Below are 27,507 nucleotides of genomic sequence, written 5' to 3'. Positions count from 1 at the left end.
TGACAAAACGAAGAATAACTGGACTTTTGCGACCCGGACGCCAACCTTTTTCTCATCTTTCACTCTCTCACCCAGCAGCCTTTCTCCCTTGCAGGTTGGTTGGCAAGCTTTCCCTCATCATTTCATTTGTGGCTGGATGGGTGTCCATGATTTGTTATACTTTCCTTTGTTAATCTCATGATATTTCCACTTGGTTGGTGATTACTGTGTTCTGATATGAAATGACTTCGGTTTTCTTGACCACGGAGAACGAGTAAAATGCGACCATCACGATGATATCGACGCAATACCACAAAGAGTCATTCGAGGGCACGTCGCTTTGCCAGTCAGGCTGAGCAGGAGAGGAAATATGAGATTAGGAATAAAATGGACGAGAGAATAACAAATACTGGTCAGTGGTCGTAATAGTTAAGTAGATCATAATGGTCAGTGGTCTTATCCATGTCCCGAGACACCGTATAAATCGTACTCCCCAAACCCTCTACCGAGTAATGCTACGGTTTAATTTTAATTAATTTGAAATTTCTTGCACACGTTCATATAACGAGAACGACATGCAAAATAATTCAGAATGGCCTTCCGCCTACTCATATATGTTGCAGTTGAATGTATTCAGCTTTGATGAGAAAGAAATAAAATAAGGAGACAAAACCTTGTTAATAAATTACCACACCCAATTTAAAAAATTTATTTTTCATTCTTTGTAACTTGTTTTCATCCATACATGCATTAGATAACAAAAAGAACCTAGGTTGATTTGCATCAGTAGTAATGGAATTGTCGATTTTTTTATTCTTCTTAGGCAGAATAGAGTATTTTCTTAGTCTTCCAAGAAAAAGTACTGTCCAGCTCTCTTTTGTTCCGAATCTTTGACGGATTCTAATTTATTGATTCTTGGTCTATAATTATTTGGATCTCTCCTAAATGTAATTCCCAAGAGCTCCAAGAATTTATTCATTCCTATTAATAGACTTTGGGGACTATTTGCAAGCGTTTCTATTGAAGGAGCACCCTCAAACACGATCACACGGTCGGCAAGATATGTGGCCATTATAAAATCGTGCTCCACAACAAATCCTGTCTTCTTCGCATGGAGAATAAACCTGAATATCAAATTTTTAAGCAAATTATTACCAAATTCTCAGTTGCATAGACTTGGAAATAATATATATATATCACTCCTCGTACCGTTTTATAACTTTTGCAGCAACTAAACGTTGCTCAGAATCCAAATATGCAGATGGTTCGTCAATCAAGTACACATCGGCAGGTTTCCCTAAACAGAGTGCCAAAGCAATTCTTTGCAATTCACCACCAGAGAGTGTTTGCACTTCGTGGTCAATAACGTCATCAATTTTTAAGGGCTTCATCACATCGGTGATAAACTGTAAAAAATTAGTTTTGAAAACTGAATACGAGAATGTTACTAATTAACTATTTAACGAAAGAATTTTTACATACTTGAGGATGGATGTACGCATCTCTAATCTTTTCATGAAGAAGCTGTCGAACTGTTCCAACGGATTTTGGGCTAATTTTCTGCGGCTTGTAACTCACATGCAATGTTGGTACGTTTGCTATTGTAAATATAAAAAGTTAATTAAATAAAACATTCTATCTAAACGAAGGTTACATGATTATTTACTAATACGTTAATAGTAACTCTTACATGATCCTGCATCTGGTTGGAGCTTGCCAGCCAACATTCTAATAAATGTTGTTTTTCCTGTTCCATTTTCTCCCAGCATTACAAGGATTTCAGAATCCGTAAATTGTCCCATTTTGATATCAAGCTTGAAAGTCCCCATGGTTTTAGACATATCTGGATACTCATATCGGGCCATTCGTTTTGCTTCTTCCTCGTTCGCAGATTCAGCAACCTTAAACACCAGAGCATCCTCACGGAACCTCAAGTTCTCGGTTGGAACAAACCCATCCAAGAAAATGTTGATCCCTAAAGAGAGATTTTGCACATTGTAATTTAATTTTTAACTTATTACACAAGACTTAATTTTATTCCAAAACCTTCACGAACTGAAAACGGCATCGTTACAACTCCATAAGCACCAGCCACTCCGTAAAGGACGCAAATGAAGTCAGACAAATAATCCAGAACAGATAAATCGTGCTCCACGACGATAACATATCTGTCAAAAATTATGTCACAATTATGTCGTACATTTTTCGAAACTAAAGTGTAATTAAGGAAAATCTAATGTCTCTCTACCTGTCAGATCCCAAAAGCGATCTAATTGCCAAAGCAGCGTTCAAGCGCTGTTTTACGTCCAAATAACTAGACGGCTCATCAAACATGAAGACATCTGCTTTCTGAACACAGACCATTGCAATAGCAAAACGCTGAAGTTCTCCTCCAGACAAATCAGCAATGCTTCGGTCAACGACGTTTCGTAAATCTGCAACACAAATTACATAGCATTTTTTCATATCATAGGTGTATGCTTTTATCAAGACAAAACAGTAAAATTGTTACAATAAACCCCATACCAAGTTGATCTAGTGTTTGTTCTAGATTTTCTGCTTCTGCCTTCTTCGTCAACATTTCCTGCACCATTCCTTTCACAGCTTTCGGGATTTGGTCGACATACTGCGGTTTAATCAAGGCCTTCAAGTTATCCTCCAAAATTCTTGTGAAGTAGTTTTGTAACTCGGATCCTCGAAAATAAGCCAAAATCTCTGTCCAATCTGGAGGGTCCTGCAACATTTAATTTTCATTATCACACACCTCTCCTTGATTTTACTTTAAAAAGTAATTTAAAATCAATGCGCGCACCGAAAATCGTCCTAAATTTGGTTTCAATTTGGCCGCAAGAATCTTCAAAGCTGTGGATTTTCCTATCCCGTTCGTACCCACGAGCCCCAACACCTCCCCTGGTCTCGGTGTTGGCAATCTATGTAGCTTAAAAGAATTTTGTGAATACCGATGCGTCGTGTCTCGCTCCAAATTGCTGGGAAGATTGATAATATTGATGGCTTCGAATGGGCATTTCTAAAAAAAACAAATGAATACATGATAACCTACATATGCAAATCATTCCTATAAATTAACCTAGATTGCTCCTGCTGACCTACCTTCACACAAATACCGCACCCGATACAAAGTTCTTCTGAAATCTTGGCAATTTTATCCGTGGGGATCACCTCGATGCACAATTTTCCCATCCTGACGACCGGACAGCTCTTTTTGCACTCTTGCCGGCATCTCTTCGGTTTGCACTTATCCGAATTGACGATAGCAATTCGAGTCTGCTTATCCGTCTCCTCATTAGCCCTCGGCTTAGGCATCTTGCTCCCTAATTATATACGACAGGATTATAAAAATCACCTGCCCATTACACATATTTCACGTCACTACCACCTTTCATTATCCTATCTTTTTCCTTCCGTATGTTTCCTATTCCTGAGGTGCTAGAATTCTTACAAAAAGATTTGTAAAAGTTTACCTGACGTTTGATACGTACGTTCGTTGATGGACCTTCCTCTGTCCTCCTTGTGTAATTTTTCAACTATGAAATCCTTCACCCTAAAATTGATACGCGGACCAATTAAATCCTTAAAAATCAATTGACCAAGTTGCTTAACTTTCAACTTTCAATTCAACTTATTTTGTAACAGCAGTTTTGAGTGTATAATAGTTCCACGAGGAGAATTGAGCCGGATTGGACCGCCAGTAAAAAGATGTCTCTCCACTCCTATCCCAATCCTCAATGGCTGATTGCGAGTAAGAGGTTGTCGCATGCAAAATATTGAGTGACTTTTTTAGTTGTGATCATTCTCATCAAATTAAAGTGTACGTTAGATAAGCCTGTTGCTTAGATGAAGTGTAGAGATGATGTATGTGCGTGAATAAACGATAGTAATTTCGCAATGTTTTGGTACTGGTAAATACTTCCCTGTGAATATATCCAGCTTTTTTTTAAACTATACTTTAGCTTACTATTAGCATAAGCAATTTACATAGTTTTTGACTTCTCCTGGAAAATTTATAACGATCAGAACGGGACTTGATGATATATAATACAGCATATACGTATAGACGAAGGTCCATGCCAAATTTTGCATGAAACTAAAAATTTCGCCTTTATGTATTATCAACCGAAAGTATTGTCGGGGTGACCAGTGTGGTTTGGATTTGCATTTCACACATATTGTATTTCTTGTGAACACAACCTTTTGAAGATTTGGTTATTTTAAATTCGTGGTTACTCCAAGAACCCATTTCTCTGGACCACAATAAGGTGCAAAGCTGATTCTATAAAAATATTTATGAAGGGAACTCGAAGGATAGGTATGTATGTATATGAGGATTGATTGTAGAAATGAAAATGAAATGTAGTCATCGTTCTCTTCTACATACTAGGGTTTAAAATGTGCAATTTATTTTTGCATACTGACATAATGCTTTGTTTGCAACCAGCTAACTCTGTGTTGCCTTCTCCAGTTCGCTGGAACCCGTATCGCTTTTACTTTTCTGTCGGCATTCCAAGCTCTTGTTGGTGTTCTGTCTCGATGTAAAAACAATAAGGTGATTACATTTGTGATTGATTATCAAGTAATCTCAATTAATTGTGCCTTGTTGTAAAGACACGTGAGTTCAAATAGAGGTGTGTGCTTGACTTTTGGGGAAATTAATACATGCTATCAGGCCAACTTTTAATAGGTGAGAAAAACTTTTATATTCATATAATTAATTTTCTTAGAAAAGTTTTCTATTTTTCTCATTTACTTGCATATGTCAGGGAAGTATATGCAGGACACATTCTATGTTGTCAACATTTTAAGTGATATTTGTCAAACATCTTGTTATTAAGGGGTGAAAGCCTTTTATAAGCTCGTTATCTCTGTCTGTATATCTGTCCGATAAATAAAGAACGGATGCAAATTTGGAGATGCGGTTTTTTGCATACATGTTTCTGTAATTTTTAGTGGGAACTATAAACCAATATAAATTAACTGTCTCACCCATTCTCCGCTGAGGGGGTGTGGAATTGGGGGAAAATGAGAAAATACTGTGATACATGTCAATTTTAACATGTTTTTAACTCTAAAAAAGAATATGATACCCGTTTTGGCCTGCGACACCTCAGTTATTTTGACTTACTACACACTGCTTTGACCCCTTTGGTGCAATGCGTTGTAACGGTTTAGTTCCACTGTTTTTACTTGTACGTGTTAAATTAATTTTAGTTTTGCATAATTCAAAAATAAACTCTACTACCGAAAACAAGTTTTCATGTCAGTTTTCCCGTAAAAATCGAAAGTATGTTCAATCGTAAAACAAAAAGACGTCCTACAGGGTATTTTTTCTGGAAACATACACTAAAATTGTTTGCATGGAAAAATATGTATGTATGCAGCAGTAAAAGTTTTCCCTAATTTTATTTCCATGTTTTTTTGCTGGGTGTTCTGGTGCAAAAGCGTACATATTATGTAAGCGTAGTTGTGTAATAATAATGCGTTGACATGAGATGTGACGACGAGGTGACAGTGACAATGACAAGGGCCGAGATTGAGTAATGAGGATTTTATTGTTGATTGCCGAGATGAGAGAATGCAGACTACACGATGAGGAGGAGGACGACGACGACGACCTTTTTTATTCTAATAAGGGTCCACCAATTCACTTCTTTTGTCCTCTGCATAATACTCGCTCGGTCGATTGGGTCAAATTCGGGTCGCTTTCCTCTGACATGGGATCATCATTCCTGATCCTGCTTTATTATTTTAACAACTGATCTCTCTTCAGAATTGTATGTTTTATGTGCATGGGAAGCACTACTTTGCATCTCGTCTCCTCTTTGCACTTTATGGCCAGCAGTATGTAGGAGAACACTTGATGTAAAATAAAATTGGGGTTCTTTGCAGAAAAAATCATGGCATGGGTGGACGGACGGACGATGGGTTGTGTTGAATAATGGGCAATACTCCATGTTTGATGAGACGGAAGGAGAAGGACCATAAATTATTATTTGGAGCTATCTGAACCCAGTATCACTATCACTTTTATTTTATGATAACTCGCCATTGTGAAGGAAGAACAGGGACACGATGCATTATTCCTATAAAATAAAATACATGCATTATTATAAGCGTGCATGATTGCCTGGTGCTGAAGGGTGATTGCTGCATGTGGAGGATGGGGCAAAAGGGATGATGATGAAGTAAATGGCAAAAAGCGAAACTAAAGTTGGTAGGAATCAGTTTTATCCCTAAAAATATAAATGTCCGGTGGTTCATTCCTTCAACCATCCATATCCTGATCCAGACAGAATTGTTATGGGAAGAACTATATGGAATAAGTTAATAACTTTTGTGATTCGTTACTATTTTTTCCTTTAATCGTCAGCCCTATATTTTTCTGAATTTAACATGCATGTACATGCTCAAGTTCTTACAAGGGATGGTTCCCAATTGTATATTGAGTTAAGGGCCCTAGATGAAGCATTCATTCACATTTCCGTCTAAATCTTATTTTTTTATCTATTTCAAACTTCTAAAGTTTATGTGAGATTTTCAAAATTTTGAAATTAAAATGATTACACGAATCTAGATTTTATGAAATAAATGAACAATGAGAAATTTGCATAAATTTTTGTAACCCCATTTTTAAGAAAATCTCAAAATGAAAAAAAATGAAAAGTTAATTTTACTTTCGTGTGAAGATTCAATTTTTCCTGATTATTTTCACAACAATTTTCCAAATCCATCCATGATTTCAAAAGTTATGGCAGTTTCATAATAAATTCATGCGAATTTGGTGCCACGCCATGGCCTCAAGTATGAGTTTTAAACGAAAATATGAATGAATCCTTCATATATGGCCCTTGTATCATTTCTTTTTAAAACGTAGTGGGTACCCTGAACTCGATAAGCAGTCGGGAACGTTCTCTTGTATGCTGTTCGCACAATGCAGAGCAAATACGGATCGTGGTGCGTATCTCTCTATCATTATATTTATATTGTTGAAAAGAGAGATGTAAATGATTGAATGAACACGATTAGAAACGGTTGATCCCGAAGATTTGATTTGAATTTTTGCTCATTTGAAAGAATCGTGTGTGGCGTGTTGTCCATATGTACATACATACATGCAGTATGGTTAGAGTGATAAGGCAGTGTGTGTATTAGAGAAAACCCTAAAATGTTAATTTTCTGTCTTTCCACCTTTTAAAGGGACAAAGAAGGTCAGTTGCCCGTGTTTTTCGTTCGTTGCTCTGTGGAATTCAGTTTTGCAAACGTGTGAAGAAAATTGGCTTTATGTAAAAGTGGTGGAAGCATCAAACTCTGGAGAATGTGAGAAGAATATATATGTGAGCGAGTTGTTGATTTATCTGATTTCGTGATTTGCTCAAGGAGGAAAGGAATTTTTGTCAAAGTGTGCATAATATTTAAAGGGTATGAATTCGTTGGATTGACCAGGAGAACTTGGTCTCATAATTTTTTTTCCGCCTGCGAGTCCTTCCCCGATTTCCTATCACTACTAAGACTGCTTGCGTAATAATGTAAAAAAATAATAATCCGAGTGTTTCGAAACGCTTGTGTGGGTCTCCTACTACTACCCCGTTATTCGGGAGGATTGTGATGGAGAGGATTGTGGTAGGGACATCTGGTTGCTGGGTAACTGCTAAAAGCAACATCCATGGGCATTGGCTCTCGTCGTCGTCGTAGGGGTTAAACATCTTTGAGTGTGCAATAGCTGGACTAAGTGGTCCAACTCGCAATATCCAGTGACTGACTGATTTCCACCACCACCGAGGAGAGGAAGAGGAAGGGGAGAAAACTGGAAAGAACTGTTTTTTGTTACATCTTCGAGATGCACTTTCCATCCATTACTTACCATCATCATATTATATATAACGGTACGCAAGCTAACCCTCCGAGTTCTAACCCTAGCAAAAATTTCCCACTTGCACCAACCACCCAGCCTCACGATTTTGATTTTCCTTCCTCGTCCTCGCCTCCGTCTTTCTCTTTCTCCACGAATGGAACATTAAAGGGAAATTCCTTGAGGGGTTGGTTATACATTACCAAATTGTCTCTCTGCTTTCTACGTCCTTGTTTCCTGCTTGGTTGGGGTGACCAGCAGCAGAAGCCGTACTAGCAAAGCTCTCTCTCTCTCTTTCCATGAGTGTGAGTGGCACAAGTTTTTTTTAGAAACTTTTAGAGATTTCCCTGAAGTAGACCCAGCAAAACAAGCGAAACTACCCCCAGCAGCAAAAATGAAGGGTGGTTGTGGTAGCATATAGGGTCGTACTTGCGTCGCCGTCGTCAGCTCCTAAATACCACTTATGGATGAATGCATGCAAAAATGTCCCTTAAATTCAATAAGTTCCCAAAAACCTGAGAGACCCATAATAACCTAACCAACCAACCAGTCAACCTATTCCTTTATACATCATCCTTCTCCTAAATCCTTGCACAACTCGTAAATTTTTAGGCAAGGCTGAGCAAATACTCGATCCATGATAAATCCAAAACAGCCCTCTTTGGTTTTTCTACAACCACTTCTCTCCTTTTTCCGTACCTTTTTCTACATCTCTGCTGAATCCTATCCTGTTATGTCATATAAATATATAACTAACGACCGAGCGAGGCTGGATGTTGGTAAAAATGGAGGAAAAGGCCGTCTTCTCTTCTGGTAGGAATCAGAGTCAACAAAGAGAAAAAAGTAATCAGTTGCTCGTCTGCCCCTGTGTTGTCATCTCCTCTTCTCTCCGCTCCTGCTCTACCCCAACATCCTCCTCAAACCTTATCCCCATTCTACGCACTTCACTTTATCAACGTACAAATATTTAACCAGTTTTACTTATCATACGATATTCTTCCTCTCCTACTCCTCCTCCTCCTCCTGCCAAGAGATAGTTGTTACACTGGTCAGTTTTTCCTCACTGGTGACGACATTATTCCTCTGTTATCCTAGTTGCGTGCGTCGTCGTCTTGGAAGAAGAAGAAGAATCTTGGTGTGATCAAGTGAGTGCAAGTGAGACGATTCCGTGGAGTCTGTAAAGCAGTTGGATTTTCTTTGGACGGTGATGAGACATCAAAAAGTGCGTAAAATAATTTGTTAATCTTCTGCTCTGTGGGATTGGAAGTATTGGAGTCTGGATTTTTTTTGGTTCTGGATTGCGTAAAAAACAAGTAAGTTATTATTGTGTATTTTTTTGATTAGTCATAATTATGTTTTTGGGTGAGAGAATGCAGGCTGGATGGATGGAGAGAGGCAATGCATATACAAATAATAATAGAGGAAGGGAAGAAGAGAGAGTTGACGGTCAAGGTTTTTGAGTTAACAAGGCCAAGGTGGTTGTGGCGTAAGTTGCATATTATGGTAGGAAGTAGGATTTCTGCTGGATGAAGGCAATGGCAGAAGAGTCGTAAAAGAAGGTGAAAAGGAGTAAAATGAAGCAAAACCTCAAAAACCCATTCTTTGTGCCCATTTAACCTTTTCTGAATAATCTTGAACCTTTCCTTGAATGAACTGTTGCTTTGAGGAGAGAAAAGGAAAAGAGGAGAAGGGATTATGATGAAATAAGGCCTTTTTAGCTGAAACCTTATTACTTACTTGTTGTGCCGTACTTCCACCAAAACCTGCAAAAGGATAGACATTTTCAGCAGCATCTGTGTCAGTCATCAGCTCAGCATAAAAACACAATAATACGCTTGGGTTAAACAATTTTTAAAAAGATTTCGCTTTTCCAACGGATCCATGCATCCCTTCTTCTCCTCTTATTCTCTTATTCTTCTCTCTCTACTTTAAAGAAACTGGCCAACCATGCACAATTGGAAATTTCTTGGATGATGAAAATGTGAGGAGGCATATTTTTTTAAAGAGGACCCGTTGTTCTATTTGGTTTCTTTAGAGGCAACAAGAATAGGTGGTGATCATCTTCCCTATTCTACCGTCTGGTCAGTCTGGCCGCAACGGCCGTGACGATGAAGGAGATGACGATGCGAGGAGATGGTGGCGGAGAAACTGCACATCATCACCCTCACGCCATGGGGCCAGATAAGATGATGCATGACCAAGAATTGCAACACTTGGTGACCTCCAGCATCCCTTCGCCACCATTCTCAGGTCTTCAGCTAATCAACACCTCGCAAGGCATCACAGTATTAGATCCCTTCTACTCGGCCCACCTTCTCGCCAGCCTCGCCGCCGCCAATCCAGGGACCAGATTCCAACTTCCTATCCCACTGCCCATCAGCGTCCCCAACTCCGCTCCACGACTTTGCACTTACTCCCCCACACTGCCTGTTAACGGACTTACGACGCTGACTTCGATGCCCACCACACAACTGGACATCCTCTCCTCCTGGGTAAATGAAGAGAACAACAACAAGAACAACGAGAATAATAATAGGCAGAGGAAAATCTCCGGAAATCGGGTCGTCTCCAGCATCAATAACCTTTCCCTCAACAACAATAACATCACTAGCAGCAAGAATAAGAAGAATAACAAGGCAAACAGTAGTAATAATACCAGGCAGAGAAAAGTGTCCGAAAATCGAGTAGTTTCCACTACTATTGATATCAACATCAGTCCCACTAATAATAACGTGACGAATAACAAGAACAAAAAGAACAAGAGTAATAATTCCTCTCAACAACAGCAGCAGCAGCAACAGCACCAAGACAGTGTTTCAAACCAACAGCAACAATCAAATCAGCAGCAGCAATCTCGAGATAAGGTGTTCACTTGTCCCATCTGCGCCCGATGCTTTGGCTACAAACACGTCCTACAAAATCATGAGCGCACTCATACAGGGGAAAAGCCCTACTTTTGCAAAATCTGCAACAAACGGTTCACCCGAGATCATCATCTGAAAACACATATGCGTCTTCACACGGGTGAAAAGCCGTACAATTGTACCCATTGTGACAAGCAGTTTGTTCAAGTGGCCAATCTCCGTCGCCACTTGAGGGTCCACACGGGAGAAAGGCCATACTCTTGTGAACTGTGCGACTCGAGATTTTCCGATTCCAACCAACTCAAGGCTCACATGCTCATTCATAAAGGACAAAAGCCATACTATTGTGAAGTCTGTACGATGCGATTCCGTCGTCGCCACCATCTCACGCAGCACAAATGTGTCAAGAACAGCGAGGGCTTCCCGTTCCCCCACTCACCTCCGGACATCTCCCCTCCAACCTCCAATAATAACAACAATAATAGCAAGCAGCGAGAACGCAAATCAAGGGAGACTAGACGGATCATCCGGGTAGCTGGACTTCCTGTTGCGACTGCGGTCACTTCAGGGCTGGAAGAATTGGACGATTCCTTCATGTCCGCCTTGCCGGAGCAGACCCAACCTGAAGATTTGAGCGTGGGTTCTTCCGGGGGGAGTACGCTTGGGGGGAGGAATAGGAATTTTAGCGGAAGTGGGTGTGGGAGTCATTCCAGCGTCAGTGGGTCTCCTAGTCCGAGTGGAGGGTCGCGAGGGTCTCTGGGCCCGTATTGTCACTCCGTGTCCAGCAATGAGCACATAGAATACGACTATAGCGACGAGGAGAAGAGTGGAACTGCAGACAGCAGCACGGGAAAGAATGACTCAGACGAACATCCATCCCCGTCCCAGGGGTGAAAGGTAATAAGATCAACATAACATTCACATCTGAGGCAGCGAGGAGAAAGAAAGAAGGGAAAGTTGTCCATACAATAGTACTCTCCTCTCTGTCTCACTATTTAATGTGTATATTTGTGCGTGAGGCAATGTCCAAAACTTACTTGGTCTCGATTTTCCCCTTTCCAGCTTAGTTGAAAAACAACCAACCTACAGCACAATCTCATCTCATTCATTCATTCACCACCAGCATCCATTGTCCATCCGCCATCATCACGGCTGCCAATACAACAACTCGGTTCTTGATCAACATTTTTTCTTGGTTTTACTTGTTGTCATCCCTTAAGAGGAATTTTCTGTCGTCGTCGTCGATCCAAGTCCAAAAGTGACGTCTGTCTCCGGTATCATCCTGCTTCAAATTTGTACCCCGGTAAAGAATTACTATAATAATTGAGCAAGGGAGAAATTCATGAGAGAAGAAAGAAAGAAAAGTTATCTAACTAAAGTATAAGCAACGAATACGGGTTCATATATGAAATATCATGCTATTGCAAAGGGAAGATTATCGTAGAATAGTTAGTACATGTATGAAAACACAATGATTTCCGAGTATTTATTTATTAATTTTATTTGAGAATATGAAACAGAAGAGCGTCTAGTTTACCTCTAGCTGCTGCTGGTGATATGCATACATAAATACATGGCATTTAGACATGTCAAAGTATCAACCAGTCATTCCTAAAAGAAACGAGTGCTGAATATTCAGCCAACAAGCTACCTCATTTACTTGTTATTGAAAAATTTGTGATTTAATTTTGTCATTTTATATATCAGTAGAAAGTATATAATATATGCACATCTGATCAATGAACCAACGTGACGGTGATTCACAAAAATTACGGGTTTTTGTCTTTTGGACAAATGTAAAAGAATGTACCTTTGCGCGGAGTAGAGTTCCTATTAATAATATGTGTCCTCATTATTAATCGTTACCATATACATTTTAGAGTCAAGAATGGGTGTAAATTTTATTGCGGAGATCGCAACTTTTAGCAAGCCTAATGCAATGAGAGATCCTCATAATATTTTTGCATTTGATTGATGCTAATCAATGCCAATTATGGAATCAATACGGGTATTACATTAGGGAGAACGTCATCATAAGCGACTAGAAGAACTTGTATATACATAAATATATTCTATATTGAAATATTGAACACTACAATAACTATTGCAGTAGTTAGTTAACAGTAAGTTAGCATAAATAATTTATCTTGTATGTAATATACATATTTACACTCGTAGTGCTACACATTTCCATATTCTCGGTGAATACTTCCTCGTGACCAATCAATTTGAATGGAATGGGAATCAGCTTAAATATTTTCTCAATCTCCACCTTCTTTGAACTTTAAAAAAGAAACATTACTGTACTGAAACAATCGTTCAGGTTTTTTCCTAAAATTACCTCCGGTGACTTAACAAGTAGGTAGGTAGAATTATTCTCATAATAATATGTGGGATTATTGAATTATTGTTCATGATCAACCCAGTGAAAAACATTCCTCCAAAAGAAACGAGTGTCTCAATGTGACTCCCGGTGTCAAACTCAGTACCAATAATAACTTTAAATATAATACGGTTTTCCTGAAAAACTGTGATTCGTCGTATATGCCAGATTGTCAAACTCTTATTTCTTGTCTCTATTGTCTCCTCGTCAACTCTAAAAAGACACACAATCAAAATCAAGTTTATTCCAGTGAACACTAAAGTACTGATAAACCTATGATACATTGTCCGGTGAGGTGAAAATGTAGTTAACATAAGGTCCAATCCATATTATATAAACTAAAATGTGTACCTGTCAATTCAGGCGACTGTCTCGGTGAAGTAGAAGTAAATTAACTTATTTCTTGGCCTTCTCCCCAACCAAATCAACTCCATTCCATAAATTCGTCAATTTCTAAAGCAAAATAATTTTTTAATCAAAAAAATATAGAAATACATATTCAAAGACTTTACTTCCATTCATTTCATCTTCTTATGCAAAAATTTCTGGGTGGGTGAACACACACAACAATGGAATGGAGTGGGTATAGGGTTTGCCTACAAGTATCAACTATGTTCAAACCTTACACTACCGGTGATTGACACATCGTGCCAACATGTCATATTATAAAGCCTTTCAAGGTTCAAGGACTGGTAAACTCTAGGTACTGGAAAAATCATTCTTTAGAGATTTTTAATTTATTCACTTTTTGGATTGATTTCCTTTAAGAATTTCTATTATGTAAAAATAATGATAAAAGAGGTCCATGATTTTTGGGTAAAATCAAAAGTTTCTGTCATTGTTCAAGTCCATAACAAATACTTTGAGCTAACAGTAGTGGAAAAATAAATAGATTAGAAGAAAGGCCTCAGATAGGAAAAAAACTTGGGAATTTTGATTAAAAAATGCCAGCTTGCTTTTTCATACCCTTCATGCCTGTCTGTCATTCTTTTTCATTCTCTACGCATAGCAAAGAATAAAGCGATCACAATGCGATAGAAAAATCTCAAATAATGACGATGATTTTGAAACCCACAGTTCCTCACGTTCAATCGTTAGTAGTAATCAGTAATACATAATCTGATGATGCCATATTTATATATATAGATATATACATATATATTATAGTACTATATATCAGTCAAAAACTTAGTATCGACTGTAAGAAAACGTTAGTAATAATATGATCCTGGAGAACTTTGTGCCAAAATGTACTCGCTTTTTAAATCAATAATGATTTGTAACGACCTACCTCATTAATCTTTAATATTACTACATTACATGTAAGAAGGTACATAAAAAACATATATCTCAGAGGAAGAACAAACAATAATAATGCTGCTGTCTTGTCGCCTTGTATTATTCAATAGTAGTTAGTGGTGTATTTTCGTAAGAAATTGATGAAGACTGATGAAAAATGGTCTCAACTATAACTCATTCTGAACAAATATCTCAATACAAAAAAACTCTTCTGTCGAAATGTCTTTTTTGTCAGTGTCAACGATAAGACTGAAAAGTTCTCGCCTTGTACTCGTCATCTTCTTGTTTTGTTTTTTGGTTAAACATCTCTCCTGCTTTGTAAAATTGAAGATAATAATAACATTATTAGTAATTGATAACGCGTCCTACTTGAATATTTAAGTAAGTATAAGTAACTGTGAGCTAATCGGTCGTGTTGCATGTGTTTGTGGCGTGACTAAACGGGAAAACGGGTTAAACTAGGATACATTGAAAGTTATTGGTTTTTATACCTAATAATAAATAACTACATCATACAACTATTAGTGAACAATAGTAATAGTAAAATAACAATACTTTATTATAAGTTCAATAATAATTTAAGTCAATGAAATAAGCAACAATGTAACTGAAATGAAATGAATACGGGTAATCTTATGAAATTTTTCATAAGTGTGTCACTTCACTATCATTCATCAGTACGGGTATTACGACTACTGAAGCACGACAGAATATTGAAAATATATATATATATTATGCAATAGTATTAAAACAATAGCTATTTTGTACAAGAGTAATGTATCCAGTAGATAGTTTCTTAATGGTATAATTAAACAACAATTTATTGCTAGTTCTTATGAAAAACACACGTCAAACCTCTTAAATGAATCGAATCGTATAAAAACGGAAATCACATTTTCTCATTATCATCCCATCTTATACTCATGGATGAATTTACGAGGAAGTCATAATAATGGTCGATTCAATTTACGATACGCTTTCGAATTTGTAAAATTTTCGTAGTGCATAGGTCGTTCTTGAAAACGTATCGTGAAAGAATACGTAATGATTTATGTGAACATGTCTCTGAGATTATGAAGCATTCCTTTACCTTATCTACCTGAGTTTATAAATCAGTTTGTTATTTATAATGATTGATTTTTGAACAAAATATTTTACAACCGGTGTATAATAATAATTATTAATAACAATTATTATTATTTATCTCGAATATATCGAACGATTTGATTTTGAATATTGTTATTATTCCAATATTGGTTATGCTACGAGAATGAGTAAAATCATGAAACTTAAACATTGGATTTATTATTAAGTACAATAATAAAGAGTTCCTATTTATTGCTTTTGTCACATATGCTATATAGTTAGTACGAATTGTATCCGTGATCTGTGAACTATAATAAATTTTTCTACCTCATGTGTGTTAATTTTTATGGATTTATGGAGTTATGAGAGTCATTTATCAATTATCTGCACATCATAGCATAAAAATACTTAATCATCAAATTAAAAAAAATCATATTACTTTTATGCACCATAACAAACCCATGCAGTCTCACCCTCACCATTCCTCATTTATTATCCACTACAAATCTCGGACCACTTCACACACTTTGATATTTTTTTAAGTTTACATTGTTTCCAAGAATAACATTTCCGAAAAATAACTGAAAATCACTCAAGCTTATAGATAGATGGGAATCTCGCAATGCGAGAGAAATATATTGATTTTTATCCACACTGCATCGTAGGTATATTCAAGCCCGTGTCCGTCCATATAGCTGAGAGCTGAGAGTATTTTCATGTTCACCAGCAGAGAGAAGTACAAATACAGATCACAACAGCGGAGAAAATCTCCACTTCACCGCCAGTCCCCTCGTGTTGTTTTTGTGAAAAAGTTGTCGTTCGATGGGGTGATCAATTATTATTATTTAAAATACTAAAACTATGAACTAAAGCTAACGTTGAAAGTCTTATCGCCAAAACAACTCTCGATAACCAGTAATGTACTGGATATTAAACACGCGTACAAGAGCACAAGTCCTTTCAGCAATTGGACGATGGGCTCAGGAGGGATCGACGTCTTCGTCATTTTCCACATCGTCTCACCTTAGAGCCCTCAGAACATCAATCCCAGCACTTGCAACACGCCCATATCTCCAGAAAAGGGATGGTGATGCCGCTTTCAGGGCTGGACCTTGGACTACGAAGGGTGTGGTCAACACAGTCAATTTGTTTCCTCCCGAGTTGGAAATTCTTTATTTTGGGCGAAGGGGGATGAAGCATGATAAGCACATGGGGGGTTACAGCAACTTTGGTCACAAACCGATCCCTCCGTCCGCCTTCACGTCGGGAATCCTCTGGTTCATCATCATCAGCATGATCTTGCTCAGGGTCGATTGGGAGTAGTAAGTTCAAAATTATAAATACATTATTTGGCCCATGGTTTGCATTTTTGGTACAAATTATTGAAACTGATTATTGTTTTTCAAGCTTATTTGACAAGTACGACATTGAGTTTCCCAGAGTGGACGCTGCATCTCCCCCAGAACCGAGTAAAAAGGACAAAGTTGCGGTGGGGGACGAGTCCGAACATGAGGATTCTAGTTCCGAAGGAGGAAAAGAACTTTCAAAAAAGAAATCTGCAAAAGTTGGGTTTCGAGATAGAAAAGTAATATAAATTAAAATGTAGTTAAGTTGAATGTAGTTTGGGTAATTCCAAGCAGCTTCATTAAAAATGTTGATGATTGTTTATAGATAATCGAGTACGAGAACAGAATTCGACAGTACTCAACCCCAGATAAAACATTTAGATATTTTGCATCCTTGCAAGTAGTTCATGTCAATGGAGAAACGGAGATATTCATGACGCCAGATGACTTTCTCCGATCGATCACTCCTGGAATTAAACAACCGGATGGTATATCGTTATATTCAGATTTACATTATTAATTCTCGATTGTGTGAGTGATTCAATACTGATTTTGCGTCTCAATGTTCTAGGTTTGGGATTGGACCAATTCAAACGCTACGACCCAAAAGTATGTTTCTAATTTTCTGGGGATAAATTACTTTCATTTCACTTTCTCACATAAGAATTGAGCGACTGACTGAGCTACAAAATATATTCCCATAATTATTCATTAATTCATTACGATTCGAATCAACACAGCACAATTTAAATGTCTGTCTGTCTATATATCTATCTATCTATATGTACATATGACTTTGACTTATGATGATATGATGTCTCTCTGTCTCTCTCTTGTCCTCTTTCTCTATCTACTATATATTCTCTACCTACTTCTCCTGTACTGTCTTCTATCCACTCTAATCATCTTCTTGGTCAATGTTGCCTTACTTTCACAGTGTCGGGAGGTAACCTCGCCATTCTCTCTTTCTCTCTGCACATCCATCAATACTCTTTGTAAAGATGCACAAGTTGTTTAATTGACGTTCCGTTTTATTTCCATTTGATGCATCTTCATTTGTTAATAATACATTTTATAACAACCACTTTCCTGTCTTGAGAGTTCATTGAATGGCTTCTTACCAAATTTATTATTCGTTCTTCGTTTATACTCACTTGTTAATACTAATCCAATCAAGCAGTTTATTACGTGCAAGTAGTTTCACCCCCCACAGCACTTTAAGATATAACCTGGCCTCTAATCTAACGTCTAACCTGTATCTTTAACACAAAATCCCATCTTTTTTACCCATTATTAAAATGTCACACTTCTTTCTCGTTCAATCTCGGTCAAAATTTCTATATCTAACCCAACAATTATAAAATGTTTCAGGGCCAAATCCCAACCATAATCTGACCAGCAGTGATGTTTTCCTTAGTTTGGTCAGAATATTCTTGACATAATTATGTTGTCTCCCCACTAAATATTATTGTTACTATTAATTACTCTGAATCATGTGATCAAATTACTCTTTTTCTGTGACAAACAATTATAACCCCCTTGCTATATAGTAACATTACGTAATAACACAAATACTCATATTCACTCAATATGCACTGATATGGTATGCATTTTATTGTTGCTCTGTCCCAGCCAATTGTTATTAACCTTCACTGTAGATTTTTCATAGTCTCTGCATTCCTTTCTTAATTAGAAATGTTACTAATAGATCATGTTTCCAAAATATTTCGTTTCCAGTTTAAATGCATGTCGTCTGGATTTGTTGAAATTGAATGACGTGTTCTTTACACAAATTTTGGTTTTTATATTATCGTGTGCATCTCAAATGTAACTTAAACTTGTAGCAAGCCGGAAAATTATTGGAACTCGACTTACACCGGGACAGTATTTTTTACAAGTTGGGGAGTGCTGGTCTCATTTCATTTTCCGATTATGTCTTTCTCCTCACGGTTTTATCAAGTAAGTATGGATTCAAATAAACAGACTGACTTTTGTCCTTCATGTTTGACGTTTTTTTTAAAATTCTTTCAGCATCCCGACGTCACTTTGAGATCGCATTTCGCATGTTTGACCTGAATGGAGACGGAGACGTGGATGTTGAAGAGTTTGAAAAAGTCACTGCGTTAATCAGACAAAGGACAAGTATTGGTGCTAGACACAGGGAACATTCCGTTTCTGTCAACAGTTTACGGGTTAGACAACAATTATTTGGAAATAAATTACATTATGATAGAATAATAATGTAAATTTGTACATTCTTCAAACACAGGAAATGAATTCTGCCCTGAATTCATACTTTTTCGGAACCACTCGCAGAGAAAAATTAACAATTGAGAAGTTCCTCGAGTTTCAGATGCAACTTCAAACAGAAATTTTGAAATTGGAGTTTAAAAGAAAGGAACCTAATGACAATGGCAAAATCAACGAAACTGATTTTGCAGAACTACTTCTTGCCTATGCGGGATATCCTCCCAAAAAGAAGGCCCGCATGCTAAAGCGAGTCAAGAGAAAGTAATTTTTCTTGGTAATAATTGCTCGCATTCGCAAATTCAAAAATGTGATTTCTTGTAGGTGCAAGGACAAAGAGTACGCAACTGGAGTGTCACTTGATGACTATCAGAAATTCTTCCATCTACTCAGCAATATAAACGATGTGGATACGGCGTTAACCTTTTACCATATCGCTGGTGCTGCGATTGATCAATGTATGACCCTAAATATTAAATATAAGAATGCATATACTACTCAACATGGAAATGACGTTTTTATAAATATTGTCGAATTTCAGCTACATTGAAACACGTTGCGAGAACAGTGGCTCACGTTGAACTGTCTGATCACATTGTGGACGTTGTATTCACTCTCTTTGATGAGAACAGTAAGTAGTAGTATTCAAAATCTACCCTATTTATGATTAACAATTTAATTTCGAAATATTATTTTAGTGGATGGACAGCTTAGTAATCGCGAATTTGTTGCAGTCATGAAGAACAGGTTGATGCGAGGGTTGGAAAAGCCGAAGGATACTGGATTTTTCAAGTTACTTCGATCCACGGGCCGATGTGCAAAAGAATCACTGCCTTTCTGAACAACAATGCCAACATGAATTTGTTACAATAATACAATTTCCTTTCTTGTTTCGAAAATTAGTTTCTCGTTAAAGTGCAATATCTCTCTACACTTTATGATATCTAGTCTAGCACATTAACAGAATGTACTTGTTACTTCGAGCTGCTACCCACAAATTATTGTGCCCTTATTGTTACTTAACTGAGGAGGGGAGCTTCACCACCTGCCCCTCTCAGATCTTGATGTGCTTTGCATATGTGGTAGGGTCCCATGAGTGTACTATAACCCTGAAGTGGTTTCACTCCATGGCCACATTTGCGCCCGCCACACCCACTCAAAGGCGCCAAAAACACGAAAAAAGCCCTGTTTTAACTTGTTCAAACCCTCGCCAAAAATCCAATTTTGCTCGGATTTTGGTAAAATTTACATTTTTGTAATCCCAGATACTTGCTTGATCATATCCAGTAGCAATCTCTACTTTTTTGAAATTTTGAATTTTTTCGAATAATTCATCAGCCCGAAAATTCCCTAAAATTTCAAAAAAGTTGAGATTGCTACTGGATATGATCAAACAAGTATCTGGGATTACAAAAATGTAAATTTTACCAAAATCCGAGCAAAATTGGATTTTTGGCGAGGGTTTGAACAAGTGAAAACAGGGCTTTTTTCGTGTTTTTGGCGCCTTTGAGTGGGTGTGGCGGGCGCAAATGTGGCCATGGAGTGAAACCACTTCAGGGTTATAGCACACTCATAGGACCCTACCACATATGCAAAGCACATCAAGATCTGAGAGGGGCAGGTGGTGAAGCTCTCCTCCTGAGTCAAACAATATGGTTAATAAAATCATTAATATAACCGAAGCTTGAGCGGATAGAACGTATATAATCATTTATTCATAAACATAAAATATTTGGGAGAGTTCACAAACTTGCTTGCTTTAACAAACCTGTCGAAATTTAGATGAGAAATAGGCAAAAATTGGGAAAAATATATTGCTCGCATTCGAATAATCATCAATAGTCTTAAAATTTGCCTTAATAAATAGATTAGAATACCTCAAATATTGGAACAAATATAATGTATTTAAAAAATAATATATATCATAATTTAAGTGATGTATAATAAATCATAATAACACGAACACATAGATTTACAAATTGTAAGTATTATTGGACCTAATATATTTACACCAACAAGGCAAAAAAATACAGAACTCATCCTCAGTTTATGGTTGGAAAATTTCAAAATTAGATTTTGTAAATTTCAGTATTGAATTTTTCCAGTATATTTCCTGTCGGGGGTTGGTGACAAGTGGTCTACAAACATCGACACCCCATTGGTCGACAGAATATTGGTCGCCAATCACGCTACTCGGTACCCACTACGTACGGTGAGGTACTTTAAATCCCAGTTGTTAAAATGAATGATCTAGGGTCGACTCATATATCAACTTGAATGAGCAGACCATTTCTATGTAAAAAAAATCCAGCTTTCCCCCTCAAAATTTGTCGACCACTCGACCGGACCTCTTCCTGTACTGCTTTGGCGTTTATCTAATCGCATTAGGTCTCGTAAATATGCACGAGCCTACAATTTGTGCTTTTGTAGCCATGAAATCATCACATAGAACGGCAATGAAAAAATATGGATACTCTGACGTAAGTGGTAAGTAATGTAAACTGCATTGTATAAATGGTTGACAAGTAACCCTGTAATTATGGCTATCTAAAAACTTGCTTTTGTCAGTATCTATCAGCAAACTCTGAATTCCCACTTCCATTTCCACTTCCGGGGGGCTCATTGGCTCTGGTGGAGGGATTGTCTAATTTGTTCTTTTCTGACTTGATCATATAGATGAAATAAGTGACCGTCTCCTTCTCCATAACGGGGATAGTCTTAAAGTGACGCATGAGAATCTATGTAAGAACAAGGTTCTATAAATTAGTAGATCATCCCAAAGTATGGCAATTATTCATAATATCAACTTACATCCGCTAGCTGGGCTTTGTTCAGTCCAGGACGACTTGGGATTTTGAAGTGTTTTTTGTATCGTCGCAGCGTATTAACCTGAAGTTGGAAAAGATCCACCTCCGGTATGTCATCCCCATCGTTCATTTCGTCATCTGAATCCTTTTTCTGTCGAGATCTTGCATTTTGGATGACCATTTTATGATAGTCACAAATATAAATGTGAGTTGCCTAAATATAAACAACGGAATCATGATAATGAGCGTATTATAAAATGACGTAGCTTCTCCCTTCCTCAACTTACGTTCAAATCAGTTTCCAATTTGAGTCTTTTGTAGTAAACTGTTTTCTGAATCCTTTTACTGTAACTGGCATTCCCTGCAAATCTATTACATCTCTTCCCGTCATCCACTAAGCAACAAATTTGGTTTCTCCCTCCTCCCCCACCTCCTCCTGTGCCTGAAGAATAGTTTAAACCTTGACTGCCCGAACCTGAACCACCTTGATGAGCCGCGGAAGAGACTGGGTTTCCAGAGCCTGATGACAAATTAAGCCCAACATTACTTTAACAATATTTTGACACCTATACAAAAATCATTATAGATTACCTGGATAATAGGATGATGACGTATGGGCTGGTGACTGCTTATAGTCGTCAAAATCGTCTTCACTAATGTACTGCCCTCCTCCACTTCCGGCACCATTCATGGTCACTTTCTTCTTTGCAATATGGGATCAATTGACACGGGTGTAAGTAAGCTACAAGTCAGAAAAATATGGGATTAAATATATAAACTGAGTAACGACTTTAGGAAATTTTGAATTGGGAAAATGATCATCACAAATAATAACCTACCTTTTTTAAAACTTTTAAACAATCTTCTCCTCTCGTCACTTATGTAACAACCAAGTGGTAACACCCACAAAAAAATAACTCACTAAATTTGAATGCTGGTTGATATAATTCGAATTTTATGCAACCTGTGCATAAAGAAGATTCCTTTCAAAGCATCAAATCAACAAACTTTGATTTTACCCTCGGCAACATGGACTTGTCAAAATGAGGCTTCTACGTTCTAGCCTTTCCCTCCATCCAATACAATACATGGCTTTTTGGTTTTTTAATATTCAAGTCTCAAGTTGCCAGCCTCACTTTCCACGTCCTCTTTTCCACCTTCTTGCCAAAGGACACCAAAAAAGACGTAGAGGGTCGAATTCTTTGAATTGGTCACAACTCAAACAGTGGTTAGTTTTGGTCAATTCAGGCTAATTTTGTCTCATTTTGATCAAATAAATTTCAGGAATGCAGGATGAGACTTTTTAAGTCGTATCATTTCATTCACATAATTTTCATGGTGGTTGCTGTTGGTTTGGTGGGATTAGTGTCGCCACCTGATCTCCACTCGTGCAACGAGGCTGAGCCGGTGGGCACTCTGTTGAGCGAATTGGTCCCATTAGACAGACCGACCACGTTTTCTTTCACTTCTGCCTTCTTACTGCGAAAGCAACCCGGTTGCACTAAGCTCCCTGAGAGTAATTTTCCAAATTTTTTGTTAGGAAATCTTCGTAAATTTTAAGGTAACTAACGTACTATTGAGTGTGGTGGGGGAAGGGTGTGAATTAGTGGTTGGTGAAGTTGAGTAGTTATTTTAATTGGGATTTTGTCGGAAATTTTAGATGGCGAAGCAGAAGGGCGAAAAGAAGAAATCGACCATTAATGAGGTGTTGAGCCGAGTTTACACCATCAACCTCCATAAGCGACTTCACGGGATCAGGTTTAAGCGCAGGGCACCTCGCGCCATCACCGAGATCAGAAAATTCGCCATGCAGCAAATGGGAACAGCCGACGTCCGAATTGAAGAGACGGTCAATAAACAAGTTTGGTCTAGGGGAGTTAGGTGAGTCACCAGGTCTTCCTCCTAAGTCGTTAGCTAATTGTTATTGCATGTTGAAGGGTATGACAATGATGATGATAAGAGGTGGATAAGGGTACCCCACAAATTAAGCCGACATTTGAAAATATACTTTGTTCAAGTGTGGTTCATAGTGGGAACATGAATGCAGTTATGTGTAGGGTTGTGACCTAATCTATAGTCAACATCCCAAGGAAATACTGGGACAATAATAGAATTGTACATGCTAATTAAGGGTTTTAAATGTCTTCATAATTTACGAATTTTTGAGATGACATATTTTGTGTGGATTGGAGGGGGCGTTGACTAGGTTAATGATTTTTATTTGTTACGTTATTTCCAGAAATGTACCCTTCCGACTTAGAATCAAGCTTGAACGGAGGAGGAACGACGATGAAGATTCGGTTCACAAGCTGTACACCATAGTAACTTACGTCCCCGTTTCCAGCTACAAAGGACTTCAGACCCTCAACGCCGAGTCTTCAAAGTAATCTTAATTCGAGCGTTTTTATTACTCCTGTGTTAACTGGACTGGATGTCAATAGTTGCATCATTAAAATAAAGTCGCTTTGATTTAAAAATTAACAATGAGTTCTGATTCTGACTAAATTTTCTGTTGCAACACAGCGAGTAGGATTTTTCTTCGATGCATCGCATTGTGTAGACTTACAATTAGTTTTCATTTTTTTTATTACAATTTAATTAAGGATACATGTCATTCTTGTTCAAAAGAATTCTGCATATATTTAAAATAGTACAGTTCATTTCATTAGCTAATCTTTAAGAATTGGAGGACTTCTTCTTGCTGACACTACAGTTCTCAGAAGTTGTTATCAATTCATCAAACTTATCATTCTGGTAGACACACTGTCCACCAATCCAAGTAGAAATTACGTCCAACGTGTTAGGTTTTAAGAAGACAAAATCCGCATCGGAACCAAAGGCAAGAGTTCCTTTATGCTTCTCAATCTTGAGAAGTGTTGCTGGATGAAGAGTTGCGGCTTCCAACGCTTCCACAAGTGTGCATTCTGTATCATCATTTCACAATTTAATTTATGTCCATCGAAATTGTTTGCATTGTTTTTTTGATATTTTATTCAATCAGCGTACTAGTTGTCGCCCAAAAATATTGGATGCAAGAAACCATCGTGGCCACACTCCCAGCCAAAGTATTCGTCCCCTGAACGAAAGCTTTTGTTCCCGTAACTTCGATAACCTGTTGGCCAATGTGGTATACTCCGTTGGATAATCCCATAGCAGAACAGGCATCCGTCACCAAAACAATTCCTAGAAGAAAAATACAAAATAAATGCTTATATTCGTTCAGGCCCTGTGGTTTTTCTTACCTTTGGGATAAGATCTATAAGCAATTCGCGTGGTGGATGGATGGGTATGATTTCCATCAGCAATAATTCCATAGTAAATTATTTTCCCTGGAGGTAGGTTTTCTGACCCGAGAAGACCTACCAGGCCTGGATCACGGTGATGGAACTGTATTGCAAATCAAATGTTTCATTAAGTGCTTTCCATTTTAATGCTTAGAAAAATTGTAATTCTATTACAGGCAACATAGCATTAAAGAGATGAGTGATGAAAGATGCTCCGTTGTTAACGGCAAGCTCTCCTTGAGCAATATTTGCCATGGAATGACCTGTCAATTACATAAGTTAAAGCATATTCATAACATGACAAATAGATATTATTATTTTATCGCACCAACGGAAACAATGACTCCAATTTCATTCAGCTCTATGCAGACTTTGATCGCATTTGGCAGTTCGGGGGCGAGAGTTATCATACAAATTGAATCAATGTGTTGATACACTTCTCTTATAGATTCCATTCCCTAGACAAACACGAAGGTATTTAAAGGGTAATCTAACTTTCAAACCGTCTTTTACAATTTTTGACATACATTTTTGAAAGTCTGCATGGTTGCCTGGTCATGAGCTCCTTTCTTCTCTGGATTTATGAAGGGTCCTTCGACATGGGCTCCGAGCACCTCCGCCCCATGTTTTCCCCCCACGCATCGCTTCAGGTGTGGCAAAACCTTGCAAATTTTGAACATAATGATCATCGTACCTTTGGCGTATGTATACATATTTCTTTTGAGCATACCTTGGTATAGACGTGGGGATGAGATGACACTAATGTGGGGCAAAATGACGTGACTCCATGGGCCAAAATCCCCTTGGCCACAGTCATAATCCCAACGTTGACGGTGTCCACATCGTATGAAAAGTCGACACCAAACCCGCCTGCAAATAAATTAGTGGATGCATTGATTAACTGAAGAGCATTTTCAATTAACTTAATGTAACCAACTACTTGGATTTTTAACCGGAAATTGTCTATGTATCGCGCAAATTGCACGGTGCAATCATACGTAAAATAGTGGGCGTAACAGAATCATGTTATTATCTTATCCTTAGTTGGAACTTGCTGTTGGGAATTGCATTTTATTATTAGTGAGAGTGGTGAAGCATGTCGTACATATAAGCAAAGTCCATTTACAAAGCAAAGGCCTCGTGTAAAATGCAGACCAGGTTGACAAGTTGGGTTTCTATTCGAGCTGATCGTGGTTTCTCTGCTCATTCGTCTCAATTTACAGCCAGCCTTACACGGTTACGCAAATAACAAGCAGTTTCACCAGCACAACTTATGTACTTAGGTACATCCTTCTCTCTTCATAATTGCCGAGACGTGCTTGAAATTCGATATATTTTTTTATATCCCAAAAGTCTCGACCATTATCAAAATAGTCGCCACTCTTAAATATTTCTTACTTGCAGAACTGTCTTTACTGCCATTGTACAAATCAATTTTAAAATATAACCAACTGACGTGAATGCATATTAGTACAGCATGGACTGAATATGAAACCATAAATATGTACTCACCGTTAAGTTGTACATCAATAAAACCGGGTGAAATTATTGCCCCCTTGCAATCCACGACTTGGTCTGGTAAGATCTTCTCGTTGTAAAACAAGGACTCGGGGTCAATAATATTGGAACCACTGATCCAGAGCTCGTCATTGATCAACTCATGGTTCCTGAGAATGAGACAATTATGAAACTTGACGATGGGGCCGTTCCCACTGGTAGTCGTCGAATTCTTCATGTTCACCATCAGATCTGCCGGAGAAGAAATTTGATTTACTTGGTGGCACAATATAACTACAGCTTCTTCTCGATTCTGTCGCGTTGATGATGCAACTATGCAAACTTTATGTTTTTTTGTTTTTCTAATTAGCTGCTGGCCCAACAGTTGGTTTGGTATTTAGAATCAACTGTGTCAAGGAAATGGTTGATTCAAGTGTCCTCCCGAATCACGTCAAATGTAGTGTGCAATTATTATTTCGAGCTGTTCTGTTCTGCCTGAATGGCTTTGATTTGATCTCTTGTGTCTGGCTGTCTAAATAAATGAACCGACTCGTATGATATTATTGAGCTAGTGGGCTTCCTATATCATCGAAAGCTCTATATTATTGATGTACGGTGATGTACAAGAGATGAATGATGATAAACTTCCAGTGGTTCTTGATCTTGTCAGCCGCACTGGCCAGAGAGACCTCGTTTTATGTAATTAGAGTGCCTGGGATTTAAATGCGACTATCATGATCGTGTCGTGTTTTTGTGTGGTGCATGCAGTGCTTCACAATCAATAATAAATTTAACATATGAAAGTCATATGACTGTCATAATGTATCTAAATCGAGTACAACATTACAATT

General features: G+C 37.8%; 6 protein-coding genes and 1 non-coding gene across 11 annotated transcripts; 4 read left to right on the top strand and 3 right to left on the bottom strand.

The window, feature by feature from the left end:
• Positions 1-656: 656 nt before the first annotated feature.
• LOC110851303 (ATP-binding cassette sub-family E member 1) lies at positions 657-3,867 on the bottom strand. Of its 3 annotated transcripts, none has more exons than XM_022099027.2 (10): positions 3,480-3,867; positions 3,091-3,311; positions 2,792-3,007; positions 2,506-2,713; positions 2,228-2,414; positions 2,026-2,147; positions 1,670-1,954; positions 1,462-1,577; positions 1,189-1,385; positions 657-1,103 (listed from the first exon to the last, which is right to left on the bottom strand). In XM_022099027.2, the coding sequence occupies exons 2-10, from the start codon at positions 3,301-3,303 to the stop codon at positions 821-823; spliced, it is 1,827 nt and encodes a 608-aa protein (XP_021954719.1). In that variant the 5' UTR covers positions 3,304-3,311; positions 3,480-3,867; the 3' UTR covers positions 657-820. The 3 variants fall into 3 exon arrangements, with proteins under 3 accessions (XP_021954719.1, XP_021954718.1, XP_035708911.1); XM_022099026.2 differs by having other exon boundaries at positions 3,462-3,866; XM_035853018.1 differs by lacking the exon at positions 3,480-3,867 and adding an exon at positions 3,377-3,398.
• Positions 3,868-4,472: 605 nt separating this feature from the next.
• On the top strand, positions 4,473-15,817 carry LOC110850790 (protein krueppel). 2 transcript variants are annotated; one of them, XM_035852733.1, is made up of 4 exons: positions 4,473-4,678; positions 8,939-9,156; positions 9,879-11,604; positions 11,770-15,817. In XM_035852733.1, exon 3 carries the CDS (start codon positions 9,952-9,954, stop codon positions 11,599-11,601), a length of 1,650 nt encoding a protein of 549 aa, XP_035708626.1. In that variant the 5' UTR covers positions 4,473-4,678; positions 8,939-9,156; positions 9,879-9,951; the 3' UTR covers positions 11,602-11,604; positions 11,770-15,817. The 2 variants fall into 2 exon arrangements, with proteins under 2 accessions (XP_035708626.1, XP_021954046.1); XM_022098354.2 differs by lacking the exon at positions 4,473-4,678 and having other exon boundaries at positions 8,242-9,156.
• Positions 15,818-16,201: 384 nt separating this feature from the next.
• On the top strand, positions 16,202-20,071 carry LOC110850912 (calcium uptake protein 1 homolog, mitochondrial). Of its 2 annotated transcripts, XM_022098515.2 has the most exons (11): positions 16,202-16,797; positions 16,883-17,060; positions 17,147-17,309; positions 17,393-17,430; positions 17,759-17,767; positions 18,666-18,780; positions 18,853-19,013; positions 19,091-19,332; positions 19,393-19,526; positions 19,610-19,699; positions 19,767-20,071. In XM_022098515.2, exons 1-11 carry the CDS (start codon positions 16,394-16,396, stop codon positions 19,907-19,909), a joined length of 1,677 nt encoding a protein of 558 aa, XP_021954207.1. In that variant the 5' UTR covers positions 16,202-16,393; the 3' UTR covers positions 19,910-20,071. The 2 variants fall into 2 exon arrangements, with proteins under 2 accessions (XP_021954207.1, XP_021954208.1); XM_022098516.2 differs by lacking the exon at positions 17,759-17,767 and having other exon boundaries at positions 16,203-16,797.
• Positions 20,072-20,752: 681 nt separating this feature from the next.
• LOC110851062 (histone deacetylase complex subunit SAP30 homolog) lies at positions 20,753-22,929 on the bottom strand. Its single transcript, XM_022098698.2, has 5 exons — positions 22,715-22,929; positions 22,467-22,617; positions 22,163-22,395; positions 21,880-22,089; positions 20,753-21,806 (listed from the first exon to the last, which is right to left on the bottom strand). Exons 2-5 carry the CDS (start codon positions 22,564-22,566, stop codon positions 21,633-21,635), a joined length of 717 nt encoding a protein of 238 aa, XP_021954390.1. The 5' UTR covers positions 22,567-22,617; positions 22,715-22,929; the 3' UTR covers positions 20,753-21,632.
• Positions 22,930-23,280: 351 nt separating this feature from the next.
• LOC110851021 (60S ribosomal protein L31) lies at positions 23,281-24,359 on the top strand. Its single transcript, XM_022098647.2, has 3 exons — positions 23,281-23,436; positions 23,536-23,756; positions 24,115-24,359. Exons 2-3 carry the CDS (start codon positions 23,536-23,538, stop codon positions 24,260-24,262), a joined length of 369 nt encoding a protein of 122 aa, XP_021954339.1. The 5' UTR covers positions 23,281-23,436; the 3' UTR covers positions 24,263-24,359.
• Positions 23,850-23,979, top strand: LOC118436123. Its single transcript, XR_004835224.1, has one exon. It is a non-coding gene; the product is annotated as a small nucleolar RNA snoR639/H1 (small nucleolar RNA).
• Positions 24,360-24,443: 84 nt separating the features above from the next.
• Positions 24,444-27,344, bottom strand: LOC110851004 (N-acetylglucosamine-6-phosphate deacetylase). The gene is made up of 8 exons (XM_022098628.2): positions 26,672-27,344; positions 25,890-26,029; positions 25,687-25,821; positions 25,488-25,617; positions 25,334-25,422; positions 25,118-25,262; positions 24,882-25,058; positions 24,444-24,799 (listed from the first exon to the last, which is right to left on the bottom strand). The coding sequence occupies exons 1-8, from the start codon at positions 26,901-26,903 to the stop codon at positions 24,552-24,554; spliced, it is 1,296 nt and encodes a 431-aa protein (XP_021954320.1). The 5' UTR covers positions 26,904-27,344; the 3' UTR covers positions 24,444-24,551.
• Positions 27,345-27,507: the final 163 nt, after the last annotated feature.

The sequence above is a fragment of the Folsomia candida genome, unplaced genomic scaffold, assembly GCF_002217175.1.
Source record: "Folsomia candida strain VU population unplaced genomic scaffold, ASM221717v1 Fcan01_Sc006, whole genome shotgun sequence".
Classification (NCBI taxonomy): domain Eukaryota; kingdom Metazoa; phylum Arthropoda; class Collembola; order Entomobryomorpha; family Isotomidae; genus Folsomia; species Folsomia candida.
Note: the sequence above shows the minus strand (reverse complement) of the source record. Positions and strands in the feature narration are given on the sequence as shown.